Below are 16,112 nucleotides of genomic sequence, written 5' to 3'. Positions count from 1 at the left end.
AAAACACGAGTAACAGAATTTAAATATGGGCAAAAGATATGAATAGACATCTCACTGAAGAAAATATATAAATGACCAGTAAGCACATAAAAAGATGCTTAACATCATTAGTCATTAGGAAAATGCAAATTTAAACCACAATGAGGTACTACTTCACATAAGAATGGCTATACTAAAAAGAGAGAAAAAAAAGTATTGGTGAGGATGTGGATAAAACATAGCCCTCATATATTACTGGTGGAAATGTAAAATGGTGCAGCCTTTGGAAAAGTCTGGCAGTTCCTCAAAATGTTAAACATACCATATGACCCAACAATTCCAATCCAGGGTAAATACCCAAGAAAAATGAAAACATATTCACACAAAAAAAACTTGTTCATAAATAGCATTATTTATAATAGCCAAAAGGTAGAAACAACCCAAATGTCCAACTAATGAATGGATAAACAAACCATGGTATACAGTTGACCCTTGAACAACATATAGGTTAGTGGTGCTGACTCCTCTGGGGTTGAAAATTCATGTACTGTTATCTCTGCCTCAAAAACAAAGGAATTGATAAATTACTCACCCAAGGGCAAGAAGCTAAAACAGTTTGGATAGAATAAGGCCTCAAACCCTAGATCTTTTGATTCCTCATATTATGAACACAATCTTTATCCTCATACTTAAAGATCAATAAAATGACAATACAGGTGCTATACTGAAAAAAACCCAAATATAAGTGAACCTGAGCAGTTCAAACCCATGTTGTTCAAGGGTCAAATTGTATATTCATACAATGGGATATAATTCAGCAATAAAAAGGAATCAAGTCCCGGTATGTGTTACAACATAAATGAACCCTGAAAACATGCTAAATAAAGGAAGTCAGTCACAAAAGGTCCCATACTGTATGATTCCATTTATATGAAATGTCCAGAATAGGCAAATCCATAGTATGAGACACAAATTAGATTTGTGGTTGCCAGAGAAATGATGAGGGGAGAGGGAGATGTAGAGTGACTGCTAATGGGTACAGTGTTACTTTTGGGGTAACAGAAATGTTCTAAAATTAGATTGTAGAGATAGTTGCACAATTCTGTGAATAAACTAAAAAGCACTGAATTGCACCATTTTGATGGGTGAATGTTACGGTATGAATTACCTCAATAAAGCAATTTTAAAACACAATAAGCAGCAAAGCTCTAATCTGGGAAAAGACCAATGTTTCAATAACAAGGTTTTCCAAACTACTTATCCAGAAAAACAAGGAAATTTTATAGCTCAATTTCTTGGATACTCTCCCCAACTTCTATTAAACACACTGCCGTTTTAAATTAAAAATACTTTTTAAAGGACTGTTACATTGAGTTAAAGCAGGGGTTCTAACCCTCACTGAGGGTCAGAATCACCTTGCAGAACTTTAGAATTAACAATGAACAAGACCCTATGCCTTAAAGATTTCGATTCAAGTGGTCTAGGGAAAGATTTCAGCAATGTTACATTTTTTTAAAAAATTAATTAATTTATTATTGGCTGTGTTGGGTCTTCGTTTCTGTGCAAGGGCTTTCTCTAGTTGCAGCGAGCGGGGGCCCCTTCATCGCAGTGTGCGGGCCTCTCACTGTCACGACCTCTCTTGTTGTGGAGCACACGCTCCAGATGCGCAGGCTCAGTAGTTGTGGCTCATGGGCCTAGTTGCTCTGTGGCATGTGGGATCTTCCCAGACCAGGGCTCGAACCCATGTCCCCTGCAGTGGCAGGCAGATTCTCAACCACTGCACCACCAGGGAAGCCCAGCAATGTTACATTTTTAAAAGCTCCCTTATGGATTTAAAAATGCAGCCAGGATTGGGAATCACTTCTGTAATTCAACAGAATATTAAACTGTGTTTTAAAAGTTTTCTTTTAGGGGCTTCCCTGGTGGCGCAGTGGTTGAGAGTCTGCCTGCCAATGCGGGGGACATGGGTTCGTGCCCCGATCCGGGAAGATCCCACATGCTGCGGAGCGGCTGGGCCCGTGAGCCATGGCCTCTGAGCCTGCGTGTCCGGAGCCTGTGCTCCGCAACGGGAGAGGCCACAACAGTGAGAGGAATTCTTCTTTTAGGTGAAGGCAGACCTTTTCTTAAGCAAAACAAAAGGTAGATATTTAAGAAAAATTTGTTTCTAATCATAGAACCATAAATAAAAAGCCACATAAAACACAAAGTTAGTGATAAAACCATTTATTTAATTGAAGCTATAAAAAAGAGGCAATATAACAGATAAAATAATTAGGAAAGACTATTTAGCACATTTCAAAAGATTTAAAATAGGAGGACACTTTACAAAAGGTTGTGTGGGAAAAATTCTTAAACTATAAGTAGAAATGTAACATTACAGAGCATGTTATAAAATACAATGACAGAAATATAAAAGGGCTATGTATGCTCTAAGTCTGAAAACTATTAATAATGACCAGATATTTAGGTTTAAATGTACAGTTCCTGGGTATGAGGATCATATTACTATACACATCTTCCAAACCAATGGGAAGTATTTTCCAATTAACCATGAGTGGTATCATCTTCTACAAAGTCTTTGGCCATCTCTGCTGTGATCACATCAATATGACTAACCTGAAGAATAAATGTTAAAAACAAAATCTGTTAAATCTTAAAGAAATATATCAGTGTTCCCCTGTATAGGGTAATATTTTAAAAATACACCCAATCACCTAAATATTTTACATAACAAGTCAAATGACTCTAAAACACTGACTGATAAAACCCTTATTTACAATGCTGTTTGTTCAGTGCATGAGTTTAAAAATATTTGAACCATATTTTTGTTCAGTTTTTATTACTTTGCTAATTTAAAGAATCTTAAGGCTGAAAGCACCAGGAAGAGTTGTGTGGTCTAACCAAATATAAATGAACTTATGTAACTGTTTAAGACTGTGAATTAAATAAGCACTAAAGAGATAGATAGGAAGATAGTGTCTCTTAATGCCAATAAAAATAAAACCAATGCAATGAATGCTACAAAAAAAACTGATAACCTTCACAGGCATTTTAAGTTTTTTTCAATAACTTTCTAAATTTTCTTTCATACTTAAGTAACATAAAACAAGAATTCAACAGTATAATGGATTGAATACTACATGAACTTAAACTTAATATAAAAAAAATTACCTTATTTCTGAACTTTACACCATAGAATTTGTCAGCTGACTCAAGCAATTCAGGCCTAAAAGTAGTTGTAATAAATTGAGCATGTACAGCAAGTTCCATAATCATATCTGTAAAAAGAAACAGTAATCTAATAAAACCCTTTTTTCAGTTGAAATGAAAATTTAAAAAGCATCTATCTTTTTACTCTTACCTAAAACTTAAAACTGCCTGCATGCATACATCTACAAAAAATATCAACTTGTTTCTTAAACTAGGGATAAATCTTTAACACAAATAACTTAGTTACAGAATATAAAGAAGCAACACCTTCTAACACAGCATTAGGAATAATGTCAGAGCAAAGTAAATTTTCTCACACAAAAAACCAAAAGCAACCTTTTCCTGCTACCCACACCCCCAACCTGTATACTGGATTTGTTTGCATAAACTTACTAAAGATCACATATAGATTATTTAAACACATCAACATTATTTATGACAGGGACTATTCAAGCATTGAGAAAAAGTGTTTAAAGGAGAGACGTTTGTATAAAGGTTTAACTGGAGGAGGATTTTCAATTATTACATCTATTTCTCACAGAACTAAACTTTGCAGTCTAATACTAGATTTTTGAAAACTTGTTCAAAGAGAAATTATTTTATTTACTAATACCCTGTCCAGGCTCCCTGGATATCTCAGGCAACAAGAAATATACTATAAAAGAGGTAAGCTATTGGGGCTTCCCTGGTGGCACAGTGGTTAAGAATACGCCTGCCAATGCAGGGGACATGGATTTGAGCCCTGGTCTGGGAAGATCCTACATGCCACGGAGCAACTAAGCCCGCGAGCCACAACTACTGCTGCCTGCGAGCCGCAACTACTGCTGCCCACGTGCCACAACTACTGAAGCCTGCGGGCCTAGAGCTCATGCTCTGCAACAAACCCACCTCAATGAGAAGCCCACGTACTGCAACGAAGAGTAGCCCCCGCTCGCCACAACTAAAGAAAGCCTGAGCGCAGCAACAAAGACCCAATGCAGCCAAAAATAAATAAATAAATGTTTAAAAAAAGAAAGTGAGGGAATTTAGTGGAGTGGGGATGAACGGAAAAAAAAGTTAAAAAAAAAAAGAAAAAAAAAGAGGTAAGCTATCATTTCTAGCAAGTTACTCTGAAACTGAAACCAAAACTGTACCTGACACAGCCTTTCTGTGCTGAGCATCCAGAGCCTGGTCAATCTCATCAAACAAGTAAAAAGGAGCTGGGTCACATTTCTGAATGGCAAAAATCAGAGCAAGAGCTACCAAGGATTTCTGTCCACCTGAAAGCTGTTGCATTTCTCTCATTTCACCTTGTTTTCCTGTAAATGACACCTAAGAAAATATTTAATGAGTTATATCTCAAAGGGGTAAAAATGTACCAATTTAGATTCGCAAAATAGTCTACAAATTCTACTATGATAACGCTCTGGGGAAAATTGAATGTAAAGGTATTTTACCCTAATTCCAACTCCAGTGAACTGGTCAACTGATGGAACACTGCTTTGTGACCCAGAGCCCCTCTCACTTTCACCACTCCCTTCTCCTTCATCCTGAGACTGACTGCCTTCCACATCTCCTTTCTTCATCACCAAAGTAGCTTTGCCACCAGGTACCAACTTTTGGAATACTTCACTGAAGTTTTTGGATACCTTAAAATAAACAGATAGACAGATAGATAGATAGGGTGTCAACTGGAATATGTATATTTTTAAAAAAAGATAAAATTTAAAAGCAATCAAAAATAGTTTTATTTTTTTAATCTTAAGAACAAGAATAACAGATTGGATCCCCTTTAAGAGCTGTATAAAACATTCCAGTTACTATATTTGCAACCTATATACTGGATTTGTTTGCATGTTTCAGATCCAATTATCAGTGGAAAAAAAGTTTAAAAATCTTTACAAATTGAATAATAGACTGAATAATACCTGAAGACTTTAGCTTGTGTATTTACTACAAATAGAAACATACCTGTTTGAAAGTCAACTGAATAGCTTCATATTTTCGAAGTTCAAGTACATTCATCAGTTCCATGATTGATTTGTACCCCCTATCCAACTCTTCTTGCCGCTTTATTAACTTTTCTTTCTGCTCAGAGAAATTTACAAACTGATCTAAAGCTTTTTTGTTAACATGGCTGTACTTCTTCAATTCTGTGTTGCATTGTTCAAGTTTTCGAAACAACTATAAAGAGGAAAAAAATGTATAAATAAATCCGCATACAGGGAAATTTGCAATGAGATTTCAAATTTAAAACCAATTAGATTTACCTGTTTGAGGCTCAGTGTTTGGTATTTTTCAAATGCTTCCTGGGGAAGTGATCCAAGTTCTCGAATTTTCTTCATACACTCTTCTTTCTTCTTCAGTAGCATGCCTTGTCGATTTGTCATCTTTTCTAGTTCTTTAGTGTCATGATTTATAGCATCCATGTGTTCTTTTTCCATATTTTTCCAGCGCTCCATACTTTTCTGCAACTCTTTAATTCCAGCTTCTGTTTTATCAATGGAATTGTCCAAATCTAAAATGGGGGGAAAACCAAATTAGGCCATAACGCCTATTTTATTATTTTTTTGACCAAGCTGCGTGGCTTGAGGAATCTTAGTTCCATGACCAGGGATTGAACCCAGGCCCTCAGCAGTGAAAGCATAGAGTCCTAACCACTGGACCGCCAGGGATTTCCCCAAAACACCTGTTTTAAAGCCAGAGTGTTAGCTGACCAAAGATTTTCAAGGTCAAATCTATCAAAATAAATAGGTTTAAATTTTACTGTGAAAACTTATGAAAAACTTCAGAACAAAATTGGGAGTGTACATGAGTCAAGGTATACAGTTTACATTTAATGTTTATAAAAACCTAAAATAGTTTTCTTCTCAGCAACTAGTGATAAGAAACTTGATTCGGCTATTCCGTACTTTTGTCAATGAAACTAGTAATGTTATGGTCTCTCATAAAATTGTCACAAACATTGACAAAACAAAGGTTATTATTTATAATCAACATCCTAAACTCTGTTCACTATAAACTGTTTATGATGATGGAAAACACATAAAAATATTGGTACATGCTTTTGCCTATTTGGATATTTCATTTTGTAGTAAACAATCCTATAAAACCAATAAGCTAAATTTAACTAAATACCAAAAATATTTTTACTAAATAAAAATTCACCTTCTGATCGTGCCATGGTATCTTTTACTCTTTTATTGATGGCTTCAAGTTCTGAGGTTGTAGCAGTGAGAACAGTACCCCCTTCTGTCTCTCGCAGTTCATTGAGTTCCTATAACACAAAAGGAACTTAAGAGCATTAAACCACAAAAATATGAATTTTGTTAGTTTCAAAATGTTATAACTGCTGTTTATATAGCTGTTCATATGTCTGAATAAACACTTAAGAAAACCAAAAAACATACTTAAAATAATTGTAAATACTTAATGTATCCATTAAAGGGGAAAAAATTACTAGAAAACTTCTTAGCATCTGACTACTGATGAGAAAATATTCATAACTAATATTTACTACCTAGAATGTGCCAGATAATCATACAAAACGGGTACTACTGCTATGCTTATTTTACACAAGAGGAAACTGGAGCTTAGAAATATTAAATGACTTGCCCAATACTGTACACTAGGTGGCAGTGCTAGAACTCCAAGCCAGGGCAGGTGGTCAGACTGCTAGGCTTTCTGTCCCCAGAGCCCATACTCTAAATCAGAGTCTCTCATATAAGCATTATCAAAAGGTTATGCTTGTCAAGGAACCCTAGAAAAAGAACATACCTGTTCTACTTGGTCCAAGCGCTTTCTTAAATTCTCGTTGAGGTAAGTCTCTACTCGCGTAATAATACCTTCTAACTTAATTCTTTCATTTAGCAACTGTCTGTTTTCCTAGAAGAAAAAACAAAATTCTTTGTCTACACAGCCATGCACATTTCACATACAGGAATGCTATCAATCTGTTGTTTTCTCCATTATTTTTGTTCAAATGAGCTGAAATAATTTTACACCTTTCCAAAAAGCCCTATATTAAAAAAAAAAAAAAGCCCTATATTTTCTTCATTTCCCCTCTTATCTATTCAGAATGCTGTTTCTGTGCCTGGTTCTTTTTATAAGGCATGCTACCAAAAATATTTTTCTTTTCCTGCTTTTCGTTTTTTGAACTTAGTATTAATTGCTTACATCTCTGTATTTAAAAATCAAATGTTGTTAAAATGTTTAATCAAGACAGTATTATTAAATATGTAAAGGTGGTCAGGTCAATAAATACTGCAAAGCTAACAAGCTCCATCTTACCAATGACAAATGGGCATTAAGTAAGATGAAAGAAAATAAAGATTTCTTACACAATCCTAACATATGGTTTGGAAAAACTTATTAAAACCTCATTTACTTTAATGGATATTAGAAGTCTAATAAGTCTTATATTTTCTCAATAATCTCTTTCACATTCCTTTATTAGCCAGAAAGACACTTTTCACAACAGCCAATTGTCAACAAAAAATTTTTTTTCTGTCAACTCTACTTGCCTGCTGAAGTTGACGAATTTCATCATTCAGTGCATCTACTCTCTTCTGATCTTCCAGACTAAGTTGAGAAAGCAAATCAGTTCCAAGTTCTGCTTTCAGCGATTCTCTGGTGGACTCCATAGCATGCAAACTGGCCTCCAAACTTTGTAAGCTACGTTGCTATATGACAGATTATCCATTTATTAATAAACGTACTAGTCAGTGTATCACTTATAATAGTGAAAAATTGGCAACTATCTAAATTTGATATTAAAGTGAGCTAAGTAATCATATTAACTCAAATATTAGATATCTATTATATTTGATAATTAGAACTATGTAGCAACAAGAAAAATATTTATGATGCAGTATTTGCAGGATGTGTGTAACACATATTCCATGGTCAAACTATAAAAAGTTGCTAGAATGTTAGGGTGGTATAATTGTGCATGTATATATATATATTCTAAACTTTGTTGTTTTAGTACTATTGATGTACAAAATGAATAGTTTTTTGTCAAAACTGCTTCATGTTTATGACACCAATGTGTATTATCATTTGTAATAGCAGTAATAGTTTACTTTCTACTCATTTTAGCACAATCTGGACAGAATGCAATCAAATAAATCCATAAATAGTACTTTATAGACAAAAATGGATACTGGCTGACTACTATCAGGCAGTGCTATTATGCCGCAGCTCAAAATGTCTATTTGTTTAATGAAGTTGGAAAGTCTGAATGAGGTCTACAAAAGGAGACTCTGGGTACTCATGGGTAAAAGTGTGATAAAGATACATGTAGATTCCCAAAAGTATGGGCCTAAATGAAAATGAAACAGAATGTATATGTTATATAACTTATATAATATATGGTCCACCCCAAATCTTTATAATTAAAACAAATCTATTAAAAAAAGCATACTTAACGAACCTTGGGCATAAAGGTTTTCTCTGACTGCTGCCTCTTCTCTTTTAACATCTTCATTTCTGATAATATGCTATCTCGAGATGCTTTAAATTTCCTTTGCTGAGTCTCTATCTGCTGCATTTGGTTCATCAGCTGATCAATTTCATTATTAATCCATATACAAGGCTAAGGAAAATTCTCTTTGGTGCCTCTTAACAAAACATTGTGTATCCCCCTTCCTTTTCTTTATCCGTAAATAAAGCTATTTCCACAAATTTATGGACCATAACAACGCTGAATTAAATACTACACTGTGTTCAGTCATAAAAGAAGCTTAAAACATTTCACCCCACTTCTCTCTCAAAATAACACACATACTGTTTTACTAACTGCTATACAAAAAAATAAATAATAAATACAATCCTGGGAAGCCCTAAAGGAAGCTAAATGAAATATAATACATATATATTTTTTCATTCAACAAATATTTACTATATAATCTATTATGCTTACAGCACTATATAAGGGAGTCAGATATGAAGAGGAGGCCTTGCCCGATGTAAAAGAATAACTCCATCTAGCTGGATTATCAAATACAGGAAAGTAGTTGGTGCCTACTGTAAACCTTTTTTATTAGTATTTCCCCATGCTTCGTGCTCACGTCTTGCCAAATTTGGGCAGTTCTCAAAAGTACGCTATGCAGACCCCTGCAAAGTTAAAACTAAGATGTTTGTTTACCTTTTCCTTTGTGCTTTTGCTTGCAACTGATGACAGAAAAGCTATAAACTCACATTTTAAAAAATGCCAGTTCCAATAAAGAATATCCTAATGAAGCAGTAAAAATAATTATTTTTGCTGCTTGAGTACCTGTATTAAATATTGTGTGACACAATGCAAAGTACACATAAAGCACTTCTACCTTATACCATGGTTGCTTTAAGAAGATGCACGTGCACAAGTGTCTCACAGTTGTGAATCAAACTAGTCACCCTTCACAGAACACCATTTTTATTTGAAAGAACTAAGAGAACTATGGTTACTAAGACTTGCATTTTGATGGCCATTTCCTCCACTAATACTAAATCTGAGCCTCAAGATAATAACATCTAATGGACATTTTTCAACCTTTATATATTTAACTTCTATGTAGTATGTGGCATTCCTGATACTGTCCACCCTTCTTCCACTGAAATACTATCCTGGTTTTCCTCCTATAAAACTGTCTGACAAATACTCCTCAGTTCCCTCCATAACCTTAAATTTTTGTATTCCTCAGGTTCTTTTCTCTCAGTAGTAGATTTATTGCTACTAGCTATTTAACAGCTAAGCAAAGGATGTTAAAAGTTTTTAGTTTTCCCTGTCTTCAGAATTTAAAGACATACTACATAAGCTCCTGTGCTTAAATAAAAGTCAAACACATGGGATACTTTTCCCCATGGCATATGAGAAAATACATCTAACATGCAAAAGATTCTATATTCCCAACCAAAACAGTTATTTCTCTACAGCAACACAAGACAAAAAGATATTTTCAATATTTCTGCGCAGATTTTCATTGAGCTTTGCTTCAAGCTCACCTAGTTCTTCTTCTGCTTTTCTAACATCTTTTTGTAATTCAAGTCTAGACTTCCTTGTATCATAATAGCCTCCAGTTAAAGCACCCCGATGACTAACTTGGTCACCTATAAACAAAATATAAGAAAATTAGTAATTCTGTATAACAACTTCTGTATTCAATAATAAATTAATAATCAAATGACTAATCTAAAGGCTTTACCTATTTAATAAGAATGTAAAAGTTAAGAGTTTAAGTCACTCTGGAAAAAATTTTGCTTTACAATATTAACATTTGCATTTTAAAAAATATATCTTCTAGGTGAGCCTGAACATCCACCAGAAAGGAAAGAAGTGTTAAAGACTAATAGGAACATGTCAACAGGACACAGAACCTAGCTTGAAATTCCCACAAGCCACAACTGGGAAAATCTGAAAATCAAAAATGATGATGGCAATGTGATAATACACTGAATTAAAAAAAGAAGTCCATGAATCATAGCAATACATAAAAAAGAAAAAAAGGATGGTGCTCTTTACAGAAGAGTGACAGCTAATAAATATAGAAGCAATCACAGAATTTTAGAACCACCATTTAGAAACCCCCAATGTATTAACTTGAGTCAAGCAAGGGTCACCAAAGGATGCTAAACCACTGGTGAAGAAGTCTGGGGGAACCTGATATTCATGTATTCTTAAAGGATAATCCCACATATCACTTATTAATTACAAAGGGGATAAGGCATCTTTACAACCAAGATTTGTTAGTGGTCAAACCTGGCATCAGTAACAGTGGGACACATTGTGTAGTGCAATAAGAAGTACACATCACTCATGCCAAGAATGCTTAACCTAAACCTAATGAAGAGAAAGCAGTAAGATAATCCAGAACACAAGACTTTCTTTGAGAAAGTGAATTTCTTGGGGTGGGAGGAAAACGGGAGACCTGTCCTATACTGAAACTGAAAGAATCTAAAGAAAAGGCATTGAATGCATCCTTGATTGGATCCTGGATAGAAAAATATTTTTGGACAACTAAGAAAATTTGAGGACTCCCTTGAGGTGCAGTTGTTAAGAATCTGCCTGCCAATGCAGGGGACACGGCTTTGAGCCCTGGTCCAGGAAGATCCCACATGCCACGGAGCAACTAAGCCCGCGAGCCACAACTACTGAAGCCTGTGGGCCTAGAGCCTGTGCTCCACAACACGAGAAGCCACCGCAATGAGAAGCACGTGCACTGCAACGCAGAGTAGCCCCCGCTCACAGCAACTACAGAAAGCCCGTGCGCAGCAACGAAGACCCAAATGAGGCCAAAAATAAATGAATAAAATATAACATTTTGAGAACAGGTCCGGAGGCTTCACCAAAGAACCAAAGGAAGTCCATGGTGCAAAAAAGGTTAAGAAACTCTACTATACATCAAATGATTATACTTAAGAGACATCAACTAAATATAAAGAGGTTGACCCTTTTTACATTCTGACTTGAATAAACCAACTATTTTAAAAATGAGAAATAACTGGACATGAATTTTCAAACACTCTTAAAAATAAAATGGAATTTATTTGTTCAAAGCTAAGAATTATTATTACAAACCTTCCAGGGTAATGCAGTCCATAGTGAAAGCACGGGCCAACTGGGTTGAAACTTCCATACTACGACAAATAAGTGTTTTTCCAAACACATGTTTAAAAGCTTTGTCAAATCTGGGATTGTACCTCAATTTACTTATCATAGGAATAGCATCCTAAAAATGAATATTTTGTAAGCAAGCAAAGAGATCAAAACACAGTTAATTAAAATGTGTTAGCAGAATCATGAATTACATCTTCCTGAAATACAAACAAAATACCTTTATATTTCAAAACTGTTGGTTTTTATACTGAAAAAGGTAGAAAAATCATTCTACTGAAATATACTGGAAATCGTGCTCATGTAAATCATCCAGGTTTTCAGTACTAGAGCAGTGATAAAGAGCTTAGTGGCTCTGGAGCCAGACTGCTCAAGTTCAAATCCCAGTTCTGCTGTTCAGATGTGTGCTCTGGACAAGTTGCTTAACTTCTCTATGTAACAGTCACTTCATCTATAAAACTGCAATAACAACAGTACCTTCCTGACAAAGTTGTTAAGTCTAGGCAAGTTATATATGTGAAACACTTAGGAGAGCCTCTGTCACATAGAAGGGCCAAATGTAAACTAGTAGTATTTCCTCAAAATATTTTCATTTTATCTCTCTCTATCTACAGATATATAACCTAAGTTAGATATTCAGAAAAAACATTTTTCAGATAAAATTTATTCTCCCTTTTTTCTCTCGACTGGCAACAGAATTTTTAGAATTTTTAAATTAAGAAATACGGGCTTCCCTGGTGGTGCAGTGGTTGAGAGTCCGCCTGCTGATGCAGGGGACACGGGTTCGTGCCCTGGTCTGGGAAGATCCCACATGCCACGGAGCGGCTAGGCCCGTGAGCCATGGCCGCTGAGCCTGCGCGTCCGGAGCCTACGCTCCGCAACGGGAGAGGCCACAGCAGTGGAGGCCCGCGTACCGCAAAAAAAAAAAAAAGAAATACATCCTACATACAGAAAAATGCAATAATATGTTAAGCTTAAATTAAAAATTATGAAGCAAACACCAATATAACCACCATGCAGGACATGAAACAAAACACTACTGACACCCAGAAGCCATGAGTGTAACCCTTTCCTAATCATAGTGGTTACCTTCAATGGTTACCTGCTGGGGATGACACTATTAAAAGTTCATTCGGGTTTTTCCATAACCTGTTAGGAAAAACCCGAACGAACTTCTTGGCCAACCCAATATAACTTTTGTGGTCACTACTTCCTTGCACTTCTAGTTATATCATCTAAGCTTATTTTGTTCAGGTAGTGTAAAGGGAACCATACTTACATGCATTCCTTTGTGTCTTGCTTCATTCACACATCACATTTATGACTCAATTTCTCCTCCCCAAAACTTCACAGATAATTCGTGGATTTAAAAGAAGAAAAAGCTAACCACTAAAATGGCTTATAAGATTCTCACTGTTCCTCTAAAATTGTAGATCATTCTCATATGGTTTTAGCTTTAACCTTAAAAAATAGTGAAATAGTTGCTACTACCATCAATATTCTGAAGCCAAACACCTCAAAGCAATTAAATTTTTTTCAAGAATGATGTCTAGGGAACATTTTTAATCTGTTTAAAAATATACCAGCTAATAACAAAAGCAACAGTATGCTTTCAGAGCCTGTCATCTTGCTAGGTATTTTTACTCTAATTTATAAGCCATTTAAAAAAAGTACATTCAGAAAACTTTAAAATATTTACTTTAAATGATAGTTCCTCAGGGAATTCTTCTCCAGCTACTTAATCTTAATTTTGTCTCCCTGAGATACACTCTCAAAGTATCCTGTGCTTATGTATGGTTTGGCCAAAAAGTTCGTTGGGGTTCTTCCATAATATCTTAAGGAAAAACCCAAATGAACTTTTTGGCCAACCCAATATTTTAACACTTTGCACATTTTGCAATGGTTTGTTTTATGTCTTGGCTGTGACCTCTGTCTCCCTTCCTTTCCTCATCCAGCACTATGCTCTTCGGTAAGACAGGAATGTTTATCTCACAGACCACGTGAATCCCAATGTACAGTGCCTGTGCACTAGGATGTGCTAAACACAAGAAAAAACGTATTGAAAGGAAGACAGACCTTAACACACATCAACTCACATTGGTTTCAGGATAGGCAGTATCCCTTACATCTAATTTGTTAAGAGGCAGAAAAGTAACCTCTCCAGGTAGGTTCATTTTATTAAACTCCATCAAAATCTTCGTGCTGACTTCATCTGAATCAACAATGTGATAAAACAACCTACATGTAAAAAGAACAGATACATCTGAAGTGCTATAAACATTTAAGCAAACAATTCACTTTTTTTCTATGCAATCCAATTTGTATGGGGAGGGCTACTTAGAAAATTTCAACGAAGGGAGAGGAAGTACAAAAAAGGGAAATTTCTAGCTTCTACAATTAGGAACAAACACTTAGCATCTACATCTTTAATTAGAAAATTAAGTAACTGAGGATAGACGATAATGGGAGACATATTGTATTAAAACTACAAAAAGTTGTTTCTTAGGTTACTCTTATTCCCTCTTTCCTTTAAAAACTCAAAATATCAAGCAAAAACATCTCACCTATTTCCAGCAGTGACTTCCACGCACGTGTAAAAAGCAGGCTCACATTCAAAGTTATTCATCACAATACCATGATAGCCATTTTGAACATGCTGGTTTATTCCCTTTCGACGAAAGTGGTCTAGCACTTTGTTTATACTATCTATTCCATTTAAAATGGCCTGTTTAGAAGTGAAAAATATTAAAATAGTGCCAATGGCACTCCTGCTGGTAAGAAATGAACCCATTACTCTAAACATTAAAAAGTATACCAAATTGGGAGAATGGGATTGACATATACACACTATTATATATAAAATAGGTAACTAATAAGGACATACTGTATAGCACAGGGAACTCTACTCAATACTCTGTAATGGCCTATATGTGAAAAGAATCTAAAAAAAGACTGGATATATGTATATATATAACTGACTCACTGTGCTGTACACCTGAAACTAACACAACATTGTATATCAACTATACTCCAATAAAAATTTTAAAAAATAAAAAATATACCACAGATTAAACACTCTCTCCAAAAACAGGTCACTCCCTTGAAATATGCCAACTACGTGCAATACTTTATATCATGGATTCTGTTCTATGACAGCAACATTAAAAATGGACTCGCCATCTAAAAATCAAAAGTGCTATCTTTAATAGCATGGGTGCTTAAATGATACCCATTCTTTCGTTTTTATAAGAAAGTAATTTGCCCTCTACTCTTGAAAGCTAATAAATTCTTGTGCAATAATAACTGACAATGCAAACTGAGGTAATGAAAGAACCTGCCCACCTTTCCTGTTGCAGCTCTAAGAAGTTGCTGTTTCTTTTCAAGATCTTCTCTTTTAGCAGCAAGTGCTTGCTGTTCTGCATTCTCCTCTCTCCACAAGTAACTAATCAATAAAAATTAGACTGTCTTTAATTCTAAAAATATTAATATTCTAATAGCATACAAATTTGAATAAATACTGAAATTAAACTTCAATAATTAATTTATAACTTAAAGACTGTTTAACAGCCAGTAATTACATTACTCAAAAATATTAAGACGTATTTTAGGCTATACTAACTTTCTTTCACTTTGTAATTCATCTTTCTTATTTTTTACTTCATAGTATTTTCTGTCCAGTTCTTCAACTCGAGCTTTGACTTCATTAAGATCCTGATCCAGTTTCTATGGAAATAAAAATAATTCAAATTTAAAATCCAATTCCATACAAACGAATCCACAGGGACAGAAAGCAGATCAGTTGTTACCAGGGGATGGAGGGGGAGGACAGGAAAGGAGGGAGGGAGGAATTACCAAGGGGTATGGGAAACATTTTGGGGTGATGAACAGGCTTGTTATATTAATTGTGGTGATGGTTTAACAGGCATACACATATATCAAAACAATTAATTTGTTCATTAATGTCCTTACTACTTCTATAATACACACCCTAGAATTTTAAAAGAAAGAATACATTAATAAATTCTCAAAACACTGCAGTGCATACTTTTCATACTTCCCCCTCTAAACATACACTAGAACATAAGAGATGTAGGAACAGACTAAGAAGCAAAAAGGCTGTTTTGTACAATTAATTAGCACTGTAAAATCATCTCTACCCATTATAAAGCACAGAGTTCACCCTCACAAGTGGTCATTTTGATACACTTAAGTGTGGCTGAAATACTGAAAAATAACTTCAAGCTTGAGAAAGAATGAATAAAACCTCTCACTGGAAAATCTTGGTTTATCACTAAACTTTTTCAAAAGGGCATCTGTTGAGGTCGATATTTCCATGAACTCAAGACAA

The 16,112-nt window shown here is 35.0% G+C and overlaps 1 protein-coding gene across 1 annotated transcript in view; it reads right to left on the bottom strand.

The window, feature by feature from the left end:
• Positions 1-2,186: 2,186 nt before the first annotated feature.
• SMC3 (structural maintenance of chromosomes 3) overlaps positions 2,187-16,112 on the bottom strand; it is a 32,338-nt gene continuing 18,412 nt past the window's right edge. The window contains exons 14-29 of the mRNA XM_022568798.2: positions 15,384-15,487; positions 15,107-15,206; positions 14,329-14,489; positions 13,861-14,002; positions 11,729-11,879; positions 10,108-10,260; positions 8,603-8,754; positions 7,692-7,850; positions 6,946-7,053; positions 6,337-6,445; positions 5,439-5,686; positions 5,140-5,352; positions 4,626-4,817; positions 4,323-4,500; positions 3,151-3,257; positions 2,187-2,595 (exon numbers count right to left, since the gene is read on the bottom strand). Of these exons, the coding sequence (XP_022424506.1) occupies positions 2,524-2,595; positions 3,151-3,257; positions 4,323-4,500; positions 4,626-4,817; positions 5,140-5,352; positions 5,439-5,686; positions 6,337-6,445; positions 6,946-7,053; positions 7,692-7,850; positions 8,603-8,754; positions 10,108-10,260; positions 11,729-11,879; positions 13,861-14,002; positions 14,329-14,489; positions 15,107-15,206; positions 15,384-15,487 (2,349 nt within the window). The 3' untranslated portion in view covers positions 2,187-2,523. The remainder of the gene's footprint in view (positions 2,596-3,150; positions 3,258-4,322; positions 4,501-4,625; positions 4,818-5,139; positions 5,353-5,438; positions 5,687-6,336; positions 6,446-6,945; positions 7,054-7,691; positions 7,851-8,602; positions 8,755-10,107; positions 10,261-11,728; positions 11,880-13,860; positions 14,003-14,328; positions 14,490-15,106; positions 15,207-15,383; positions 15,488-16,112) is intronic.

The sequence above is a fragment of the Delphinapterus leucas genome, chromosome 16, assembly GCF_059928025.1.
Source record: "Delphinapterus leucas isolate spDelLeu-1000000601 "Yukka" chromosome 16, BTC_Dleu_Yukka2, whole genome shotgun sequence".
NCBI classification, from domain to species: Eukaryota; Metazoa; Chordata; class Mammalia; order Artiodactyla; family Monodontidae; genus Delphinapterus; species Delphinapterus leucas.
The sequence above is the reverse complement of the archived record's forward strand: the minus strand, read 5'-3'. Positions and strand labels throughout refer to the sequence as shown.